At 42.2% G+C, this 24692-nt stretch overlaps 1 protein-coding gene across 1 annotated transcript in view; it reads left to right on the forward strand.

Moving 5' to 3' along the window:
* The window catches only part of gse1b (Gse1 coiled-coil protein b), a 209900-nt gene that overhangs the window by 61762 nt on the left and 123446 nt on the right, over positions 1 to 24692 (forward strand). The window contains exon 2 of the mRNA XM_015038632.1: positions 8805 to 8937. Coding sequence (XP_014894118.1) covers positions 8805 to 8937 — 133 coding nt within the window. The remainder of the gene's footprint in view (positions 1 to 8804; positions 8938 to 24692) is intronic.

Below are 24692 nucleotides of genomic sequence, written 5' to 3' on the forward strand. Positions count from 1 at the left end.
CCCCCCCCTCTTGAGACCAGACTTGTTTTTTTGCTGTGCTCTGCTGTATATATTACCCACTGTATATCTTTTCCTGAGGCCTGAAAACAGATATATGAGTACAACATCGGTTTTGGCTGACACCAGGTATTCCAACCTTCCAGGTCCTAGTAAATAAAGTTTGCATGCAAAACATTTCAGTTAGTTATAAATGTGGAAAATATTGAACCTCCGCTGCGATATGGTTATATTTAGCATCTCTTAATGCGTCAGAGTTGCAGACAAGTATTGTCTGCAGTTTGCAGGGAACTAAAATGGCAAAACTATTTCCTGCTGCAAAACTGATATTGTAATGATGCTAACCATTTCAAGGGCAGGGCAGCGTTTTAAAATAAGTTGAAGTATCCACTACTGTGGTATAAATTATTAGGAGTGTTGAGTCAGATCTACATATTTACAGATTGCAGTTTGAGTTTAGAGCTTCTTGTGTTTACTGACTGGATTCACAATAGATTTGCGAATCTGTTCCATTCTTATTCAATTCTGTTAGAAGATGCTGCAGCTTTTTGCAACATTTTGGGCTATTGTAAATCTCCTGAAGTTGGTTTGTCTGTCATAATAACTTAAAACCTAGATAATAAAATAAAGCCCTCTTTTAACATGAACTGTTAAAAGCTGCAACTAAAATAGTCAAAGAGCAGGCTGGAAGATTTAGATCATGTTCCGGATTTTTAATCTGAGAATTATTTTTGTTTCCTTTAGTTGTGTGTGTGTGACAGGTGTTTTCATTTCGATGGCTCTGCCCTCCGTCTTTTTTTCAATTACTTGATCACTGGCTAATCCACCTTGTTGCTTGAATTTTTGCTGTTAATTCAATAATTTCAACATTGAGACACAGCAACAAGGTAGAAATATGCACTTTTTAAAAACAAATGTCCTGATGTAAATGACCGTTTCAACAACTGTACAAGTCGTATTCTTTGTTTCTTTCACTGACGGTTTGTTGGCTATACTGCGCCCCCCGGTGTTTTTTTTTTTTTTTTTTTTTTTTTTTTTTTTACAAGGACAGCCTTTGTTGGTGTGCGTCTGTGTACTTACCATTTAGCATGAATGGGCCTTAAATCTGTCTGCTTGTTGATCTTTCCTGACAGTTTTGGCAGATGCAGCAGTTTAGCAATTCCTGGCAGGATTTATTATTGGTACTTAAGAAAATAAAATCTGCCCAGTTCAGTCTGCCTTGGTTCTATTCATTCATCATTTCAAAACATTTTTTTTTTGCCAAATTATCTGAATATATTTCTAGTGTCACAAGGTTTTAGCCTCACTTGTACAGAATACAAGTAACAATTGAAGAAAAACACTGAGGAAAAATACAAGGAGTCATACTTTGGGTGCAAAACAAATTGAAAATTTGTCCATAGAGTTTTGCTGTGTTACCTGAGTTTGATTTTTAAACAGATTCCACTTAGTTTAATCTTATAGGGAACCTTTCTTGCGTTCCTCACTAAAGAAACAAAAGTGCATGTAAATTTGAATCGGCTAAAGTGCGTTCTCAAATTCCTGAGGAGCAGGGAATCAAGAGTGATTTATGAGATGCTTGTATTAGGTGGATGGCTGCGTGTTCTTACGTTTAGTTGGGAAACAGGCTGGAAAACGGTCAGCTTGTTTCTGCTCTCACAGCTGGGGTTAGCAGGAAGAGGCCAATCGATCGCACTCTCCCTCTTTCTGTCGAAGCTGTTAGTGGACTTGGATGGAAGACACGCCTCTGGTGGTTTCCAGCTGTGTGTGCATGTGTGTGTGTGTGTGTATGTGTGTGTGTGTGTGTGTGTGTGTGTTTTGTGCATGTTCCTTCATTATGCATGCGTGAGCAAAAACATATTTTTCTGAAGCTAGCATGTTGTCTGAGACCAAACAAAATTAGGCACATTTTCCAATGTAAAATGTATTCATTTTGACTTATGGACACATTTCCTGGTTCTTTGCATTGACAGATGGCGGTTTACCTCGAGGTTTTGCCAATAACAGTAATAAATCCAACGTATTAACCTTGCATTGTCTGCTACAGACTGAGGTGTATACGTGTACAGTAATGTTTCGTATCCATGCGGTTTTAATGTCTCCCTCTTCCTGGTCTGTGTGACAATAACCTGCCTTGAAGGAGGACACACAAAAGCCCTTCAGGGGTCAATAAAGTATTGTATCTTTGTTGGGTCACTCGTGTCCTTACATCCTGTTCCCAGGGCAAAACAAACCCAATGAGTGACAAAATGTTCACGATGATACTTCAGATTTAGTACTTCGTATCCTTTGAGCCCAGTCCTTCAGGATACACATGTTTGTTTTATCGACGACATCCCCGACAACCGAAGGCCGGAATAATATCCAGGGGTTAGTTGCATCAGCATTTGCTTTGGCTGAGGCGCTGACCTCTAGCATCCCGCACTGCTGGGGGTAGAGGGGGTTTACTTTAGCTTGTGTACACCACCTACAGTGTATAAGGGTCTGCTGAGTCATTCTGAAACCTATTAGCAATTATAATGCTCGCTAAGGTATTGCTTTAGACATGGAGCTGAGGCTGATTATGGTGTGCTCCAAGGTCATGTCCACCATCATTTATGGAGTTCTCTTGAAATCTGGCCATACTGTGTAATCCACAGAGGAGAGGCTTATTGAGCGATAAAGTGAATTTTGATTATTCACTATACTTTTTAGCTTTGAGGGTTCTGGTACGTGTAACTGGGCATGCATGCCAAGTTGTCTGTCTTCATAAATATTAAACGTTTTTAAAAGGTTCAGCCAGCATTGAAATTTTATCAGCCTAAAGACAGCTGATAGGATAACTGTTGTATGCTTGTACACTGCTTTAGGTTTGTTGAGTTTGCATGTGTCAAAGTGTATCCATCCAGCAAACCCCGGATCAGCCTCGGTGGAAAGATTGCTTCTGTGGGGCTTCCTGTGCGTCTGCCCTTGACTGACCCAAATGTGACCTGTGTTTGGCCCCTGGGCCTCCTCTGAGCTATTGTAGGGACCTCTGCCTTTGTTGCACGTGTGCGCATAGAGTATGTGTGTGCTTGTGTTGGGGGTGTAATTTGAGTTCCAGGTTAGGACAGGACTGCTGCATGGTTCATCCAGGCAGAAAAAAAAAAAAAAAAAAAAACACACAGGAGCCTTGGGGTAGACAGAGAAAGGAGGAGGGGAGTAGTGGGACAGCTTAACGAGTAAAAACTAAAGAGAAAGGGACAAAGAGTAGCAAAGCTCTTTTTTAACTCAGTGTCTTTGCGAGAGAGACGTCAGTATGTGTCAGTTCGCTCCACTAACCAGCCTGTAGCACGAGAAGCAGATCACTCCCCTTCCTCCTCACACGTTCCCTTCTTGGCAACTATCTCTCCGCTTTCTTCGCTCGTATCTTTTGGTGATGGCTTTTCTGCCTCAGTTGAGAAGAAGCGAAACGCTCCGCGGCTCAGGGGAGAATGACAAGACTAAGTTAGAGACCAAGCAAGTGAACCCATCATCTCTAAGAGGCTGGCAGTGCGGAAGTGCAGGTCTTCTCTCGATCGCTCCGCGGCTGAACGGGGAAGGGTTGCTCCAAATGCAGCGGGGACCAGGGCCCCGGGAGGCAGGGCCACGCTGCCGGCTCTGCTCCACTATTCTCCTCGGTGCTGCGAGGAGGGCAGCTCACAGCTCTTCAAACACAGACGGGATCAAATCTTCAAATCCCCTGGAAATGTCAGCCACGTTTGAGGAAATGTCAGCAGAGCCAAGAACGCACGCAAACACCTATCGACCAGAGCACGCACGCACACAGGCGGCCAACACCATGAAAGAAGAGCACTGGGATATAAGGCATCCATTCCCTGTGGGTAAAAATAAGTCTCATGTCCTTATTTTTTTAGAAAGCCCAAGGGAGAACCTTTGTTTGCTGGTTGTTGTTCACAGTTATGACGAACTTCTAATCCCTAGCATTTTCTCATGAATAAACATCTGCTTTAGCGCTCACAAACATCAAGTGATGCAATGCAGGAGTGGCAATACCAGCAAAGTGAAGACTAGAATGTTTTTCATTAAAACCAAATGATAGACATTTGCAAGACAAAAGCATGAAACAATTTTGGAAACTGACAATAATAAACCAACTTGCTCAGTGTATTCAAAAACACCAATTGCAGAGTGAGGTATTAGCTCAAAAACAGTTTCTGAACACGTATTTCCTGGTTGATTATGACGATACAAATGGAGATTTCCATAAAGAGTTTTTTTTTTGTTTTTTTTTACAATTTCTCCTCTTACCTTTCCCCATAAAACAAAAATATTGAACACCATGTGAAAATACGGTGAATCAAAAGTCTTTAAACGTAGATCTTTAGGTGATCTCATCTTCGGGGATGACATCATGCCGGGGTCGTATTGATCTCTCCTCACTCCTGCTGACTAACTTATCGACATCCTCAAGTGTATTTCCTGTCTGGCCTGTCAGCAGTGTTTATGGATGGCACTGCTCCCTGGTGACACACACATGCACACACACACAGAGAGTAGAAGCTATAACACGGCCCCCATGCAAACAGGAAGTGTACCCCCAAGACTATGTTACATCATGTTATTAAAAACAGAGACGCACGCATAGACGGTCATCCCCACCACTTCTTATTGATGCAGTGCTTGATCCTGGCCTCCTCCTTAATGAATCTGGCAGGTGCCGACCTGCAGGTGCCGTGGAAGTATTGACCGGCGTGGACCTGAAAGCTTCAGGTCAGGAGGATCAGAGGAGAAAAAGTAATTCTCTCAAGGTGCATGCCGTTTTGAATGATGTGCTTATGTTCTGCTCCGTCATTCCTCTGAGGTGGCACCGACTCAGAAACCCTAGTTTGTGAGAGGAAGATGGTGTCGGCGCCGTTTCATGCAGCTGACAGATGAAATGTTGGTTAAAGGAAGCTGTGAGTGCCTTGACTGAAAAAGCAATAAAGAAGACGAAAACAAAAAATAAACACAGAACGACGTACATATTGCTGGTGAAGCCTGCAGGCTGTCTTAATGTTTGCACATTCCCGTCAAGGTCGGCACTCAGCTGGTAATGTCTTGTGATCCTTTAAGGGCAACACACGCTACTCCACACCGCTTTTTAATTCCTGCTGGCAGCCTCCCTCCATGTAGTGCGGCGTCATCCATTACCAGCTTCCTCCTTAGCGATTAGAGAAGATAATGCTGAACTGTGGAATTAACCTCAATTAGTACTACCTCTGTAGATCTTTCTCATTTCACCTCATGACTTCTTCTCTGCATCTTAAATGTCCCTGGTCTATTTCTGGTCTATTGAGAGGGCATTTATCAGGATGGGCAGTGATATATTAATAATGGCGTTACTTTATTTACTCTGTGCAGAAGATAAAAACAATCCTTTAGCTATTCTACTTGCATCCGTTGTATTGGGGTTATTGTCCTTCTAATATTAAACTTCAAACTAAGATTTAATCTTAATCTTACATTTTAGTTCAGACAGAACAGGACAACAAATAATTATTTTAGAACTTGCTAAAATTATCCACCGCTGAAGTCCAATTATTGACTTTATGACCTTTAGTTGAGGTGACACACAGAAGTGTGTTTTCCGTTAGCAGCCACCACAAAGCAGTAGTGGTAAATCCAAGAGCGAGAAAGGGGAATTTAAACTTTTTAAAAATCTTGTACTGGACTACAGAGTGTTTAGTTAATTCCTTGTGTGAATGTGTTCAAGCTGAAAAAACTGACAGAGTTTCTATGAATTCTCTTAATAGACGCCCGTTTGCAGAATCACCTGCTAATTAGCAAATAATTAGCATGCTTACATTAACATTTAGCTCTGTGTTGCTGGGAAAGCATCTGTTGTGATTCTCTTTTTTTTTTTTGTACTCAACAGGTGTCTGAATATTTGTCACTTTAACAACTCCATACATGGCTGACGTGTTACACCACTGCTAAATAGTATGGATCCCCTACAAGTCATACGATGCATCAGCCATGTGTATGCCTTCAAATCTCAAATGTGTTGCTCTCCTCCGTCTGTTATGATGATTTGTGGATATATTTTGTGGGCTTGAGTTCCTCCTGTGCCTGTTAGTGTTAGTTTCACTTTTGTCTCGCTACCCTTAGCATTTAAGTCACTCATTTGGCACTTCTGTTCATAACGAAAAGAAAAAAAAAAGAAGTGGTTGAAAGAGCAGGAGAAAACTTGTAATCAGGTTTGTTGTGTGTTTTTCTTAGAGCATAGCTAATCCCCTGGCTCAGACATGACTATTTATTTGCTTGAGAGTTTTTGTTTATTTTATTTTTTTTTTTTTGCACACATGACAATGTAAGCCGAAGAGGCACACCCAACCTGTCAGGTGAGGAAGATAAACTATGAAATTAAATAAAGTGAAAGAGGGAGTGCACCCTGTCGCTGTCTTCCTGGTAACTCTTAGTCACACAAGAACCCAATAACTGTGTGGCACAGTAATTACAGTGCGTGGGAGAAGTGGATCATTACCTTGTACAAAGGGTGAGTTTACTGTTAAGTGAGGTCTCTTTAAATGCTTTTTAACTGCTGGTGCTGCTGTAAAGCAGCTGTCTGGGCTTGAAGAGAGGGCAGGTGGGGAGGTCTGAAAGAGGCCGTTGAGACAGAATAGAAAAAAGAAAAAAGAAATTCTCATGACCAGTTGGTGAATTTACATACAGGCCAACAGCCGAAATACCTGTGGGTTTTTTTTTATTTGTGTGTCGTAGTTACGGTTGTGGGTTTTGCCCACTCTGTAACTGGAGGAAGAAGCATTCAAATACCTTGATTTTCACCAACACCTACAAACATATGATCACATCCCTCCACTCTTCAGGAGGAGTAAATTAGAAATGTGTGTGTGTGTGTTTTATTTTTAGCAGAGTGTGTTTAGGAGAGGTAGTAGAGCCTTGTCAGTCTTCAGGGCTCTCCTCTGCTCTGTAGTACAGTGTCTGCAGCTCTTGCTGAAAGCTATGTATATTTCATAAGCCCAGGGTGCCTTTTTGTCTTAAGATATGATGCACCTCCCCTGCCTGTCTCTCTGCTGATCGTCAGTGGAGGGAGCCATCACAGACTTTTCTCTCTCTTTTTTTTTTTTTTTTAATCTACCACACTCTGCACTCCTCTCTCTCCATCTTGACAGCCACCCTCTGCTTTTGCCTCTGCTTTTCATGGTCAGCTTGTCTCTGTCGTGAAGTCTCATCCCGCTTCCCTCTTTCTGTTTGTGGAGCGTAGTGGAGTAGAGCACATCCAAAACGACTGGTTCTGTCAGGCGAAGCCATTCTCTCAGTGTCTCTCTCCATCTTTGATTCTGTCTGTCTGACTGTTTTGCAGCTCTGTCACTTCAGGAAAGGGCCACTTTTTCACCTGGAGCTGCATCCCCCCCTTCAGTTGTTGTCTTTTTATAGCAGGAATCAGAGTGCTTTGACAGTAGCTAAAAATGGTTGCACCGCTGACAAAACAAATCTGCAATTAATGGCTATATTTGCAACATCAGGCTCTATTTATGGTGAGAGATTTTTTTTTTCCTTTTTTGCTGGCTTTGCTTTTTCAGCCCCAATAATGCTTGAAAATCACAGAATCCCAATCGGGTTATTTAGTGAAGGGGTTGCATTTTGAACTAATTTCTTTTAGTGCTGCTGATGGCTTGCACTACTTTCTGTCCTCTTGGGTAATTTATGCTCAATTTTTGTCCATTTACAGTGCCGTGAAAGTCATTCGTCCCATTACATGTTGAGTTTGTCGCACTTAAACGTGACACAGTTTAATAAAAGACAAAAAGCTGTGATGATTTCATTTATGAAACTAAACAGCCATCCAAACTAACCCACATTTATGTGGAAAAGTATAATATACTATAAATATAATAATTTAATCATAAAATGACTCTGATTGTCCAGATTTTTTGCTTCAGCCTCACAGCAACACCAAGGCCTAAATTGACATCCATTAGTCAAAAAAGGGGTTTCAGAGTAATTTTTAAGGCTTTTAGGCTCCAGCAAACCACTGCGAGAGTCATTTTCCTCAAATGAAGAAAACATGGAACAGCTGAACTTTGCCAGGAGTGGCCAGCCTACCAGAATTACTCAAAGAACACAGGAGGCCACAGAACAACCCAGAGTAACAACTAAAGCCCTGCGGACCTCACCTGCCTCAACTGAGGTCAGCATTTATGATTCAACATGAAAAAAGAAAATGGGCAAAATGGCAGAGATAGGAGAGATCCAGGGCAAGGACTGTTGCACACTAAAAAGAACACAGAGGTCCATATTTATTTTTGCTATAAAACCATCTGGATAAACTTTAGCTTAGAAAATGTTCTGAAACTTTTTGAAAGTTTTAAAGTGACCTAGTCAAAGTCTGGACTTAAATCTGATTGAAAAGCTATGGTATTATCTGAAAAGTTCTGTCGATGTGACTGAATTAAAACCGATTTGTGAAAGACTTATTGCCAGTTGACTCTAATTGTTGATGCCAACGTGACACAACCAGTTAATAGGTTGCAACATCGGTTAGTTTGGATAACTTTTTATTACATTATTATCATATTAAAAAAACTTTTTGCATTCATTTAGGTTATATTTGTTTTCCATAAACATTTGATTGATGATCAGACACATGTACGTGCGACAAAAAAGGACTAAATAAATCAGTGCCACAGAAAAGCAGAATTTGTGGCCACCGATCACACTTTCATTAATGTGTCTAAAAACAAACTTTGGACTTAGCAATTGATATTTTGAGCAAACAGGTCTTTTTTTTTTTTTTTGCACAAAATAACCTCTAATTATGTTTCTTTATTTTTATATTTTTTCAGGCCAGTGCTTTGGTTTCAAGTAGCACTGGAACCACTAAAGAGGCAGACTCAGGGCCTTCACGACCTGCGCGGGATCACACTCCTTCATGCCCTGCAACCTTAGCGCCAGAGAGAGGAGACGCTCCACTTCCCAGTAAGTGCTAAAGCCACAAATGACCTCCTTTTTTTCCTAAATTCAACCTTATTCATTTCTCTTTTTGCCTGAACTGTACGTTTGGTCTGTTTTGTGTTACGTTTTTTGCAAAAAATGAATTAAAAACTTTACCACTCGGTGTTGACATTTGCAAATCCTGTCAGAGAAAGTTATTTTAAGTTGCGATCCCTGTCGACTTAGCGTTCAGTCCTGGTTCTAAAACGAGAGTATTCCAACAGCAGAAGAGCTGCAGCTTCTTTTCTGCAGAAGCCTCAGTTTGACTAGATAGCCTTTGAGATTTTAATAATTGCAGAGTGGTGGTAAATGTGCAATCCTTTTTTTTTTTTTTTTGGTCAGATTTGTAGAATCTGCTAGTTTGCATGTTATGCGTTCATTTTGCTTCCCTCACTACATACCACTGAGATGATCTAAGATCAACGGCCCACAGCAGATACATTAACATTTGCTGTTTGTTACCAGCCAGAAGCAGCGTGTTCTCACTTTAAGTGTTTAATGCTGTGTTGCTGGAACCTGTTTGTATTTTGTTGCCATGACTTTAAAACACACTTCTCTGCAGAACATGCAGAGGAAGTTTAGTTTTAACTACTACAATGAGTCACATACACACACACACACACACACACACACACACACACGAAAAAAGTCACTCCCATCAGTTAGCACTTTTCTGACCCGGCTGCGTTGGAAGCTCAAGAAATTACGAGTCCCCAGAGAGATGAAGCAACTCAAAAAGTTACAATTAATAGTTTTGAGACCGTCTTCTAGACGTGCGCTGACGTGTCAGATGTGCATCTGTTTAGCCACGCTCCATCACCTCTATATAGTTCCACAATATCTGCCACTTCCTCAAACAAACTATGTGAACTCAATACGTCCACGCATATCCCATCTCCACTCTGACTCTGGATGAGACAGTAGGGATTTGCCTCTAGTTTGCTTTGCAAATATTTGGTGCTCCTGCTTGTTTAGCCAGCCTTTGACTGCATTGTTGAGCAGCAACTGCTCTAAATTATTACTAATTCAAATCTGCAAAACCAACCACAACGCATACAGGAAAAAAAAAAACAAAAAAAAACACAACACATCCAATCAAAAATGTTAAAGATCAGGAAAAGATTACAGGTTAAACTGTTAGTAATGCTTTATTTAATATGTATATCAGATTGAGGTTGTGTGAACCTTTTAGTGATGCTTCTTCCCATCCTCTTGGTTACAAACACGCTACTTTGTACTTTATACACGCGTGCATAAAGGAGGAGTCTGTCTGTGTCATGGATTTTAAGAGTGAAAAGAATGATGTCTGCCTCCTCTTATCAGTGTTGCTGGATGACTTTTGGTCGCTGTCTCTTTGTCTCTCTCTTTTGTGTGAAGTTTAAATTTATTCTCTCCACCGTTTGCTTTTCACTTTGCTGCTTCAACTCTTTTGCTCGTCGCTCTCATGCTCAGGCCTCATTTTCCCTTTTCTCTAAGGCTATTTCTGTTTAGCCATGAGGGCCCCCCTGTCATTTACAGAAACTCATCTCAAGCTCCCTTTTCAACAGATCCCTCACATGTGCTGACACACGCACACACACGCATAGGGACACTCTTGCACAACCACAAGGTGCTTGATTAAACAGTCATGACAAAGGGGCCACCCCACAATAAACAGACACACAGGCATAACACTGAACGATCCTCTCAGTGGTTCATTGCCGGTTTGAAATGGGGTTTTCATGAGTTATTTAAGTGTTCTCCATCATGAGTGTTTCGCTGCAGCTCCCACCGACATGACACAGACCATTTCCCCCGCTCAGGCGAGAAACATGGCATAGCGCATGACTGTGACGTTTGCACGAAGTGGAATAGGGAGGTAAAGAATCCAAGAGGCATAGTTTTATATGCTTTAGTCTGTGAACACTGAATCTATAGAAAATATACGTTTGTTGCTTACCATATCATGTATGTAAAAAAAAAAAAAAAAAATCAGAAATAAAGTTGGTTTAAATGATCTGACACATCACAGTAATTTGTAAGAGTTTTGCACGATGGAGCTGCAGCAAACAGATTTGCTGAACATCACTTCAGAAGGTTTAAACCAAAGTGCCATCCCTTCACGTTGTGTTCACTGTGAACTAAACCTGGTCTTTACCAACTACACATTTATGAATTACTTTATAAATGTTATGAATTACTGTAAATTACATAAAGTAAATAGTGAATTAGCCAAGATGGCAGTGACTCACTTTGTTAAAGGTGTAGCATGTAACTTGTTACATATTTGTTGAAATTGTCATCGCGTCGTGATGTGTGACGGTAATAATAAGAGCAAGTAATCTGTTAAAACATCGAGCTCCTCCCCGTGCTACAATTGCCGTTTGAAGACATGCACCGCTCCCACACATAAACAACCAATCAGAGGAGCGACATCAACCTCACGCTGCTGCACGTACTAATAGCAGAGAAACGACTTCCTGTTCCAGGGAAACTGTGCATCTGCTGTCATCGGTGGCCAGGCTAACTGGCTTGAGCAGTTAGGCTCTACTAACAGGGAGAAGCTGTTGCATAGCAGAAAGCAGAAAGTGGGAGGTTGTGAGCAGTGCATATACAGTAGTGATTGACAGAGCGAAGGCCCTCCCCCTGGCTCTGATTGGGCGATGTAGTTGTGCAGATGACAGCAGGACCACTGGTTTATTGGCTATGATAATGAGCTCACTGCTCTCCAGTGGCCCACAAGTCAGAATTAAATTGCACACCATTTGCTTAATGTTGAACAGGAGGCCTGGGTAAAGGACCATGCCACAAACAAATCCGATGTAAATGCATGATGCTGTCATTTGAATATAGACCAAAATCTCAGAGGAATATGTCCAACAATTTGTAAACCCCATGCCAAACAAGAGGGCAGAAGAAAGGCGGTCCAACTTGGTACTAATAAAATCGCTGTTCAGGGTACTTTGTAGAAAAAAAAATATATATTTATATATATGGTTAGGAAAGCTGTACCGTTCTGAAGTTCTTTATCTGCCTTTACACGCATACCTTCATCCTTAGACATATTAATGTTTTTGATATGCTTGTGGCGTAAGTGTGGCCTGGCAGAGAGATCACACATGGCCATGATGTGATTGTCCTGAGTGTGTTTTGATTGTTGCAGCACAGCTGGACTTGGCAGACTTGGCAATGTTAATCACTTGGACGCTGGCCAGTTCGATACAATTGCAATTATCCTCTGTGGGAGCCTGGAAAACCGCCGAAGAAAGGGAACGGTTGAAGCCTGAGGCGGCTGAGAAGGTTTCATAATGTTTGGCATCCCACGTCTGGGACGAGGGGTGGTCTCTGTTGATTTAGGAGTTTTGGTGAAAATGTTTAAAAAGAGGAGAAGCTTGGAAATTGGCAAGTTTAGTGATACTCCGGAAAACATGCAGCGCACATGTAAGACTTATTTTGTCTGTTGGGTTTGGAGCAGAGCAGCAAGTGGGTTCATTGAAAAATGGGCTCGAGATCCATGGACTGTGAATGCAGGGAAGTGGACTTTTTTGGGATAAGACTAAAGGATGACTGAAGACACACAGTGTGGAATGCCACTGCTTGATCCCCTTCCTCTGCTCCTTTCTTTTTCGTCTTTCCTTTTGTCCCCATCAGTGGGGAAGTGAGGAAGGGCGGGTTAGCCCCCGGTGACAGTGACGTGCCTGCGTCAGCTTTCTGAAGCGCAGCAGATGGAGGAGCCTGTTTTTTTGTATGTGTGTGTGTGTGTGTGTGTGAGTGAGTGATTAAAATGCCGCTGAAGAACATACTGAGCCTCTTGGCATCACCACACTTGGCTCAGCATAACCTTGCTGCCCTCTTTTTCCCAAGCTAGCAGAGCATGCGCGTAGGTGATCACCTTTTCGTGACGAGTTTTAGCCGCAGCCCCCGACGAGCGGATATTAATTGACAGCGTCCCCGTTGTCTTTTACCGACTTGATTTTCTTTGAGTGGCAGGAGGTCTGCGTGGCCTGTGTGGCTGTATCTTCACTTATCTGTTTGAGTAAGTCATTAATGCACTGATCACAGGATTTTCGAAAAGCAGACCTCTGTTCTGCAGCGTGGCGCCAGTCCGGGCGGGCATGTGGGAGTTAGTCAGGAGACAGTGGGTTTGGCTCTGCGCCACGGTTATTAGCCACTCACGGGGTGGGCATGGGCTTATGCCTTGACTCAATCACTGACTTTGTTTGTGCTTTATGTGTTTGTTTGTGTGCATGCGTGTGCGTGTGTGTGTGTTTGCTAGTCTCGTGTTCAACTTGGGGATTCTCTTATGGTCACACTGACCTTATTGTGCAGTCACTCCTGGTTGATTTGTCCCCTCTCCAACACATTCCTCTCCCTGAAAGGCTACGAAACAGACTATTAACCCCGCTCCCTCCACTTCAGTCTCCATCTCTTTCTCTCCCTCTCGACTTCTATCACTTTCTCGCATCTTACGACCACATGAGTTTGATTTAGCGACTTTGGTTCGAGCCTTGGAGCCTGGGACAGCACGCTTACGCGGAGACCTATAGATTCACGGCCAGCAGAGCATATCATTACTTGGCCATAGCTCATCACCAGATACATCAGCAGGCTGGAGCTCTAATAGATGTGAGCTGTCTGCATTCAGGAAGTAATAAACCCTTCATCATTCCGTCCCCTTAATTATTTCCTCCTCACACTTTGCATAAATTGCAGTAAACGGTGACAGGAGAAAGTATTTCAGAGAGAGTTTTTGTTTGACGAAAGCAAACCACGTATTTTAGGACAGTGCTCAGTGTTCATTGCATGAGGTCTACCTTATGAACTCATAGGTGTTACATCTGTCAAATGACCCAAAATATGAGGTCAAAATCACGATGAGCCACCCAGAGAAACAAACAAACAAAAAAAAGACTTGCAGTATCTAGTTTTGGCTTCTGCACAGCTCTTGGCATCGCGATAGAAAATTGTAGCAAATTATTTGATTGATAACTTAGAACAACTTACCACTCAGCTGCACAGAGAAACTCTACGTAATTGTACTGAGACCAATTAGTGCTGGGGGTGATCACACCTAACCTGATGTGCCAGATGGTTTTTACTGAGAACCATCTGGGAAACATGCTATTGGAAAGTGTCTCGAAAAGCTGTTTTACAGGTGATTGGCTAAACCATATATCACAGTCTGTATTAAGCAAACACCAACAAAACAGCTCAATGAACCATAGCCAGAGGAACTTATTTCTAAATTAATCTCCAGTAAAAGCTATTTGGAGGAGGGAAATAAAGAACAAACAAGGAAAGGGCTTCTGTTTGGTTTTTGGCCATCTGAATGAAGAATTTCACTTCTAAACATACTTAATGTAATTGGCTGTAGATACTCGTATTGAGTGCTAATTGGACCAGATCGCTGCTCCTCCACAGGGACAAACCTTCAAGCCAGGCAAGGTGATTTGCTTATATATAGATATTTATGCAGCTCTAACAAAAGTCAGCACGTCTCTTTGAAAAGTATTTAACACAAAATATATTTTAAATTCCTGCTTTAATGTTTAATTTAGGCTTTGGCGAGCCTCGGTCTGACTTTGCCACTCAGCGTTTAACACCGAGGTCAGGTTGGAGACTCGTCTCAGCAGGATCTCTGTCAGACGCGAACCAGTCAGAGAAACCTCCCGACTCTGACCTTTGACACCCCTTTCACCAGGAAACAGGTGTTTTAGCAGGATTATTACTGCTTCCGAGCTTGTAGCTTGCAGCAAATTACGTCATGGCAGATGGAGGAAAATGAGCCAGTTTTATGTTGTTGTGATGTTGTCCATTATATAGATTAGCTACACATTCTTTCTACGTGGATTAATTTTGTCTGGTGCTTCTCTTGGGCGCAACCGTCAGGTTTTTTTTACTTTCCACCTGTCTTGCCCCCCTCATCACCCTCACGACTTCATTTCTTCTTCCCCTCCAGCCTCCCTGTCACCTCCTCATCCTTGTCTTGCTGCTTCTGTATCCCTCTCTCCTTCGCCTCCCTTTAAACCGTCCTCCACTGTCAGGCGACTCAGCCGAGACTAAGTGCTTTTTGGTGTCTCTCTGCAGGTGGGACTGTAATAAAGCTTGTCAGCAGGAGGCATGGGTCGCGCTGTCACATGCTCTTTGCCTCCCCTCTTTAACTTCCTCCTCCATCTCCCTCCATTGCCTGACCTCCCACCACCACTCTCTTCCAGGACTCTGCGCTTTCATTTTCACTCTTTCATTTCTCTGTCTTTTCTTCCCCATTTTGTCCTGCTCTTACTCGACGTTGCACTCCTTGACTTGTGTCTCATGCCCCTGTAGCTCTCTGGTTTCCTTGCCAACGGCACTTTCAGGATGGTGATGAAGAGGAGCGGCAACAGGAGACACTTGTCTGTTTGTAACAAGCACACACCGAAGCGCAGAGAGGCACAGACTTGCAGGCGATCCATGTAAATGACCCCAGGTGAGCCTGCATTGTTTGTCCAGCTGCTCCTCCTGACACCAGCTCGTGTTCCCTCGTAAAGCAGCAGGTCACATGGAAATCAGCTTCCTCTACACAAAACAGTTCTTTCTTTTTTTCAAAGCCGTGTGCTCACTGTACGTCCTTGTTTGTCTTATTGTGAATGCTCGTTGCACCCTCACACAGCTTTTACAGGTAACAGCTCATATTCTATTTGCATGCTGCCGTTCTCCAGAGGGGTTTAAACCCATTTTCTTGTATGAGAAAGCTTTCGCGTTGTCTTTCTTGTTGTTGCCACAGGATGGCAATGCTGAGACCCAAAGGGGAGCCTTCTTCTACCAGCCGGCTTTCATTCACACACGCATTCTCGCACTCACGCACACACACACGCACGCACGCACGCTGCGTGCGTGCGTGCGCCACTCTTTGGTTCATGTTAGCCCGGGCTTGTGTAAGGTGACAGAGCACTGTGAATAATTTAGTCCTGTCCATGTTAATGGCTGACAGCTAACGCAGCCTTTCTCCTCTGCAGTCGGCCCATTAACAGCACTTTCAGTTTCGCTCTCGCTTTCTTCTTCTCTTCATGCGTCATCGTGTTGGTGTCTACACATTTTTATTTATTAATTATGTTTCTTTTCACTAATAATTGAATAACTTATGCATTGAAAGAATATTGAGGAACTATGTTCACATTGGAGTATATTTTAAAACTTTCAAAAGTACTTTATTTATTTGCCAATGTAGCATAGGGCTGGCCAATAAATCAGTATCAACATGTATCACAATAGACATGTGATCAATGTCAATAGATAATATATACCATGGGATTTTCACTAATTTCACTGAACTGCACAGCATTCTGGGAGATGTAGGCAGAGGAAAGGTTGTAGCAGCTCAACCTCTCACAGCCAGTTACGGTTGGTTGGTGGTATCGAGTAATAACTCACTCACTCTTTGGTTACCTTGCAACAACTTGTTGAGTAACTTGCGCAGCAGCAGTTTAAGGCTTGGCTACAGTTGTCTCATGCTTAAAAGTAAAAACAACGTGGCGTGAAAGAAGAAAATGAGTACAACAGCTTATTTTATGATATTTTAATCATGCTCCACCTCAGTGGAGCATGATTAAATGTAAATAATGGTGCTAAAACTTTTCTTTACCTTGTTGAACACAATTTCTTCTTACTCACTAGCGCCTCCCTGTCTGCCTCAGTCTAAAGTCTTTTGCAGCCTCTAACAGTTTTCTTGAAAGGTGATTTTTTTTTTTAACCTCACCCTTCTTGAAACTTCACCATCCCTCCATCTTTACCTCTGACCTGTTGGGTGTGTGACTTGGTTTTCATGATGCAGTCCGTATTATAATTTGTATAAAAAAAAAACAAAACAATTCATCGTTGTCCTTTTACTTCATAGTTGTTTCTTTGCATCTGTCACATAAATTTCCAATGAAATACATATTTGACTCTTTGCTTGTAACATGACAAGATGAGAGAAAGTTCAAGAGATATGAATACTTTTGTAAATCACTGTTGCATGTTTGCGTTTCTATTTCACTCTGAACAGAACTTTCATTTCAAGTAGAAAGTAAAACTATGTGATCTAACTGTGAACTAGTTTAGAAAGAATTTGTTGTGAGAAAGGGGCTTTTTTCACTCAGACTTCTCGGAGCATGAATTATCACATTTTGATCATTGGGTTTAATGCAGACGTAACAAAATCATTAAATTGTCTCATAGACATTATGTATTTTATAGAAACAGACGTCTTTCTTAACTAATCTGACACGGCAGATGTTTTTTTATTTATTTATTTATTTTATACTGAACCATCCAGAATGTTGTTGGAAATGTTTTGGAAAAGAGCCATCACCTTCAAATATCTCTTAGCATGTGATTACATTAGACCATCTGTCTTTACCTGTCATCTTGAAGCTTTAACCAATCAGATAAATGGAGTGGATCCAGTTGGTATGTCGGAAAAGTTCAAAAAAAGTGCAAAAAAAGTAAAGAGAAGCTGTCAGTGTTCTGTACTTCGACGCTTCAGCAGAATCCAAGCTGCCTTTGTACTTGATTTGGATTATATAAGTGAAACAGGACCGATTTCAACCTTTGAATTTAATCTCAACTGATCTTGGTTGCAAAATCTCCATGGCCCTTGGAAAAAAAAAAAAAAAAAAAACAAAAAGTTTTATTTAGAAAGTAAAAAAACATCAAAACTTGAATCTCTTGTAACATTTTAGAACAAAAATGATTGAAATTTTACAAGCGAAAGTGAATTAGACTGTCTTATTAAGAAAAAAAAAAAAGAAACGGAACATGGTTGTCCTGGTGTGTGTGTCTTTTCTAAGAGTTTTGTGACAATATTCAAAAAAATATCACCCATATACAGATCCACAGGAACACACACAGGTGTGATGTGTGTGTGTGTGTGGGTGTGTGTGTGTGTGTGTGTGTGTGTCGGGGTCGGTGGGGTGCATGCGCAGGACCGAGCGTCAAGCACTATTAATGTTATAATTGGTCCTTTAGGCTTCAACACGGCCTGTTTGTGACGTGGGTGAACAATATTATGACCCTAACAGTAATGAGATCATATGCACTAAACAAATTATCTCTCTCTCTCGCTCTGTATTTCTCCTCCACCCAGGCCAAATGCAGGGATGATTTTGCATGAGGTATACATGATTTGCAGTTTGTACAGCCCGTGTGTGTTTTCCTAGGGTCTGGCTCACTCCATTTTCCGCTGTGATACAATCAGTGTGAGTGTGTTTGAGGTGGTAGAAGCCCACAAGCCTGGCCCAGCTGAGGCCTGGCCAGGCTCTTGAGGAGTAAAAAGGGATTGGCAATGACGTTTCTGGGAAGAAACTCTCAATGATTTGGATTTCCCCCGCCCCCCAAACACTGAGATCAAGATAAAGGACAGGAATGGAGCAAAGCTTATACATATCAGAGATTCACTCAACCATCTTTTCCTGACTGGTTTCTGATTTTCTTTGAGCTCTGACCGGCCTGTTTTAGTTCAGATTGCTGCTGATGTGTTTTTTTTTGTTTTTTTTTTGCAATGCATGAAACTGATTTAAGAAAAATAAAAAGTTCAACAAGATTTTGTCAAGAGCAGTTTTTCAGCTGAAACTGATAGGAGTTCTCAGTTGTGACACATTTAATGTACATGGGGGGAAAAAGGTGCTTGACCAGTTTGTTTTCAGGGACTTTTTGACCAATTCCTGATTTTGAAACTGATTTTTAACCTGCGATTTTTGCATCTCTTTGCATAGATGATATTCTTCCTGCTGTAATAGAGCATCTAAAGATTAAAAGCTCTGACTGTGTTGTTAATATGAGGAGAGACCAGTTCTCTACTGCTATTGACAAAAACACACGATATGTTTTGTGTCCCATCCCACTGAACCAGGCCCAGATTATTTTTTAACATTCATTCTTTTGGACTGTGATCTCAGAGCACATGAAGAAAATCCTGAACGGGATTTCTGCCCGTTCAGGATTCAAGAAGTTTTGTTCCATTCCTGCTGTTTGGCAACGGTGAAAGCTAGCATCCTACAGTGCAACACGACTCTCTTTATGAAGAGCTACAATAAAGCTGCTAAAAATATCATTATGTAAGTATGTTTAATCATAGCAGATGATTTTGCACCAGTGCAGCGCACAGGAAATACCTAGACAATATTGTCTGTTCCTCACCTGGTACATTTTTTCTAAGAAGTGTAGCTTTGGGCAGTGGAAAGAAACGCTTAGTTTTGTCAGTGAGCTCGTCTCTGTAGTCTGGCTGATAAAGTCCAGCTGGCCCAGCAGATAGAAAAAGCTCCCGTCTCCAGTGTTTCTACTCCCTCCGTTCGAGCATCTGTCTGTCACATGGTTGTCTTCTCATTTCTGCAGTCGTCCTTAGCATCGCTCCTCTCAACTCTCCTTATTAGCCGTATTTCTCCCCCCCCCCCCCTCCCCCACACACCTCCTCTTTTCTTTTTCCTCCACCACTTAGCACACACATTAACTCCTCTTCCATTTGTCCCTCACACACACTCACTCACGCACGCACGCCTCCAAAAGCCTTGAAGAGGGGTCATGATTGAGGCGTGCTGTTAATTAGTCGGCAGTGGTTGTTGTAGTAATGCTATGGTGGGGTGTAATTAATTAGGTGGCATGTGCACAGTGGGAGAAAAAGAGGGAGACGAGGGATAGAGGGAGAGAAATGCCGGCTATCAGTCCTCCTTTTATCCTCTGAGCTTAGATGAGTTCCCCTAATGAGAAAAAATGAGATGCTCCCAACCGGGGAAGAAAGCATTTTGTCCCTTACATGTTCTCTCTGCCTTTCTGCGGCTCGTCGTTCTGTCACTGCCTTGTTCCCATTTCATCTGCCTATCACTGCCTTTGCCTTTTGCTGGTAGGGTGTCATTGAGTGGGAGTCTCCGAACACAACTCCTTCAACGCACGCTCACAGCTGCACCACGAGGCAAGGACGCTGTACGGCGTGCGAGTTCTCGTGGCGGCGCTGTTCGCGGGTTACATGGGACAGAGGAGGAGAGAAATACTGTACGTAGATGGAGTGATGTCATAAGACCAAAGAAAATGTGGGAGGGAAGCAAGAGGTGCGCAAACACTCAGAGCTCTATTGATCCTCTCCTCAGTTCAACTGTCTCCTTGACCTCATTCTGAAGCACCTCTGGATGCTCATCCTTGTCAGCTAACGTGTCTGTGCAAGGCCACACGTCAAAGGCCTTCACATAAATTAGAGTACTGCATCTGTTTACCGTACAAGAGAACAGCAAGTGGTGTCAACCTGTCCATTTTCGGCACCACATGAATATGTAGGGGTGCTGGCAGAACCCCACCCTCACTCCTCCTGCAGAGCATTGAGATCCTTTAGTTGACCGTGGGCCAGTTTTTCTTTGTGGCCTATTTGATGCAATGTGATTCTATATTAGGATAATTAGCAAACAATGTTAATTAAACAGAATAACTATTAAGAAGAGAAAATAAATCCTTTAATTAATAAACTTGGGATTGTAATTCTATTAGAGGAATATCAAAAATATGCTTATTGGGTCTGAACAAAGAGCAGCAAAGTATATTTCCTCATTCATTAAAAATAATCTTATAAAGAGGGGGGTTTATAGATGTTTATAAATGGGGAAAATGAAAATTCAGTGACCTTCAGGGGAGGCAGTAAGTAGCTCGTTGTTAAAATAACAATTATACTATCAATATTGTTTAGGCGGAGCAAGAGTTTAAACACAATGAGACCAAAATAATGAGAGTCTGATACTCCAAACTAACTGTATGGTAATTTAGCACTTTAACCCACATGCTAAACAACAAGCTGTTCCTCAGGTGTGATCCTTGATCTGCATGATTGGGTTGAAAAATAACTAAACTGGACATGTGACGTATTAAAAAGTTTTTATTTTAGGAAATATGCTCCATTTTTTCCCCCAAAAGAAGTACTACGGAGAGTAAGAAGTAATAAAAGTCAGGAATAAAAGCAAAAGAAGAGTCAAATGGGAGGTTTGTTCACAAATGTAATTTTCATCGGTCACCACAACGGGTTGGATTTTACTGATGCAAACATAAAAACAAGATGCATCTAAATTTTGTCCCAAAAAACTGTGTCTAACCAAGGCTGGCTGATCAATTCACATGGGTTTGGGATTTGGTTTGGATCGGTTGACCTTAACATCCCTATGTGACACACAAATGCATGAATCACAGGCCTCAGACTCTTATAAACGCGTTTACACACAGTGTTTCGTTCCTCGTGTAAACTGATAGTTTAATGGTTGCCTGGCCTCTCCTGTGCCGTGTGGCTGAAAGTGTCCAAGGTGACAGGTTTATGGACAGCTTGGCAGCGTCAGTGGAGCAGCACAGCTATTTACAGCCCGGCGGTAGACACTTCGGACACTGGCTGTTAGCATAAATCCCTTGCTTGGATCAGCTTCCAAATAATGCACATTGTCAGCCATGCTCAGATGTAAGTTACTGTATGCACACGACAAACAGTCACTCAATCAGCCACTCTGTCCTTTCTAACCTCCCCATCAACACTCAGAAGTACCTCACATGCAAACATTACACACATGCTGCAGATCTGTATCTCAGTTATTTACGACTCCCTTCTGGTGTAACGTTAACAACCTCCGCTCACTTTTCCTCCTTTCCGTCCCTCTCCACTCCGCATCACAGCCCCCTCAACTATCATTTAGCTTTACGAGGTGTCCTAAAAGAAGCCTGAGGTGAGCATCTCTCGCTCTTCCCCTTTATGTCAGAGAGGTTGATATCCTCCATAAGTCAGACACGCCGCTCTGTGTCACCGAGGAGAAACTGATGACAGAAGATGAGTGGTACCAGCAGGGAGCTCCAGTAGCTGGTACCGTGTGTGTGTGTGTGTGTTGGTGTCTGGATTTAAGTGAGACCAGGACTCTACAAGTTGCAGAGTTATCGAATGGATGAAAGAGAAGTTAGCTGGGTTTCAGCTTAAGCAAATGAGAAAATGAGGAAATGGAAAGACATGGAGACAATGGACAGATGTGGAGGAGGGGGACTGGAGCCAATCTGTTTGTGTCTTTATGAGCTCTCCCTTTGTGTGATCCCATCGCTATAAACAGAGGTCGGCTGAAGTGTGGCAATTTATAAGGTCCATCTCTCAGGAAAAAAAAAAAAAAAACAGCATATCAAAACGGCAATAAAAATGTGATCAGCACCTCATTTTGTGTGTGTTTGTGTATAATCTATCAGAGCCTTTACCCAAGACTCGCCTCACTTTCTAATGGGTGACAGAATTCATTTTACGTTTTGCGTCATGCTGTCTTAATCTGAGAGGTTTGCTGATGCATGCGATTGGAGCTGCATCTGCATGATTGGATTTCAAGGCTAAACGTTGGTGAAGCTCAGACATGTAAAGTTGCAGTTCTGACTTTGGAAGGCGTCAGGGATATTTTTGTCTGTTTTGGATTTTGGAAGAGATTAACATATATTCAGAGTGCCGCTGTCTCTCATCACCTCATACACCTGGTTATGCTCATGCTCACATTTCACAATGTAATCTGTTTTTTTGTTTTTTTTTATATGTAAACTTAGCATACAGGGTCGCAGTCAGAAATTAATAGGAATAGTTCAACTATTTAGTCTATCACAAGAGACAAAACATTGACTTTTGTTCAGAAAATTCATATTTTCACTATGTGAGTTTCAAACTAAATATTTTGTTAGTTGAGGTTAAATATTTACTTGTTGTTTTTGTTGACATTTCTTTATTGTAGCTAAGAATTTCTCTGATTTTTAACACAACAATTGCACACGACTACCTGCACAACGAGGTACACGTGCCACAGAATGAGAACTTACTGACACCATGTGCTGTTGGTGAAAAGTTTTGTCATGCTAACCTTCTCAGCAGAGATTTAGCCTCGTCTGATGAGGCTAAATGATATGATCTCGGAGCGTGTTTATTTCCTTTATAGATTTTCCGTCTGCATTCTTCTCGGTGCGGGTCCACAAGGCTCGCTCTGAACAAACTGCTGGTGTTTTTCCTTTTTTTTTTAATTAATTAATTTATTTATTTATTTTACTCCTCTGGGGATAAAGAGAAGGTTTTGTTTGATTAATTAATGCTGTTAGACATGAATGTAAATGATCAAAGGATCACATTTGCATTTTGTCTTAAATTATTCATGAGCTGCGATTGCTCATGAATTAGGACACCTGTGAAGGGCTACTCCTCTGTAGCTCAGACACTCAACCATGCACACACACACACACACACACACACACGCAAACACATCCTGGGATGTGACCTGGTGTGTTTAACCAGACCCTCTCATCACCCCTATCTATGTGCCACGCTGTGCACAGGGATGCAGGTCACTGCAGGTTCACGGCCGTATTATTAGGTTATGCAGCCGCTCTGGCCGGGGTTCAAACGTTCTGATTAGGTTACCGCGTAGCGCTAAAGCTCAGCCTGTCACCCTGACTGTATGATTCATCTCCATGGAGACAAAAGAAAAGCTCTGATCTAATTACCCACACTGCTGCCATCTCAGACATGAGGAGAGGGCCGGGCGGTGTGAATGTGAAGTGAGGAGCCACATACGAGTAGGCACGGGGGGCACAAACAGGGGTAACTGCGAGTAAGAGAGAGAAATCAAGTGCGCAAAGAAGAGCAGCCTCGGACGCTAACAAAAGCGGGCTTGATAACAGGTATTATTTGTTTTTGCTCGTCTCTCTCCCCTCATCATAGGCAGCATCCTACCGCTTCATAAATGGGCCATTGTTGCCATGGATATGAGCAATGGTTCTCCCGCTCCCCTTGATGGGGCTCAGTGATAAATGGTGGGATGTGTAGGAAGTTAATAATTTATCCTGGGGAGGGAGCGGCGGTTCCGAGGAGCGTTACCTAGTATAATGGGTTAAGTGCGGCAATTGCAGCACACCAAGCGATAGACTCGAAAGAGGCATCGTATAAAAAATGAATAAAGGCTGAGTGGAGCCTGCTGGGAAGGAATTGTCATGAGACCGTGTTGGGCTCTGTTGGGAAAGGGGGCTTTGTGTTGTGTTTGGGGGGGAAAAAAAAGCTTTGTCTTTTTTTTTCCTTGAATTTATAGGATTGTCAGGTAAAGATCGGTGGTAAATTAATGGAGCTTTCTCACAGTCATTCTGTAAAGATCTCCTCCCACTGTACTTTTAATAGAAGTGAACAGCTCAGTATGCTTTGGGCTATAAAATATGACAGCGGTCGTGACGGATGAAGCTCCTGCAGAGGAGCGGTGCGAGGCCTGGCCGTACATTCTGTGCTGTCAGGATCGGAAATTCACAGACACTCGTTCTACGTACACAAAAAAAACCCAAAAAAACATTTATAATAGAAGAAAAAATAAAGACTCGTCTGTGTTTGTGTAGCATTTCACTTTTCTTTGATTCTTCTGACAGCGTTGAATTTTTCTCCAGGTTTACAAGCGTTCATCCAACACCTGCGTCACGTCCTTCATGAGGTGCAGCTCTGTCTTTCACTCCCTTCCGCTCTCTGGCTCCCTCTTCATCCGTGTTATCTCTTCCGTCTTCCTCTTGGAGGCTGGCGGCGACTCACCAGGGTTATGCAAACGTCACACCAGGTGTTAATTCTGGAAAATGTATCCAGTCAGCTGGAATTTTTATACTGTACTGTTAAAAGTCCTATAAACAAAAGCTGCTTAGAGGGATCTTTCTCTAATCACTATGAGAGAAGAAGTGCTGGATCTGTTCTGCACTGACCTGCATTTTGAGCATAATAAGCTTGTGTTTAAACAGAATCACCTCCC

The sequence above is a fragment of the Poecilia latipinna genome, unplaced genomic scaffold (genome assembly GCF_001443285.1).
Source record: "Poecilia latipinna isolate Pla-1442-1.1 unplaced genomic scaffold, P_latipinna-1.0 Scaffold448, whole genome shotgun sequence".
Classification (NCBI taxonomy): domain Eukaryota; kingdom Metazoa; phylum Chordata; class Actinopteri; order Cyprinodontiformes; family Poeciliidae; genus Poecilia; species Poecilia latipinna.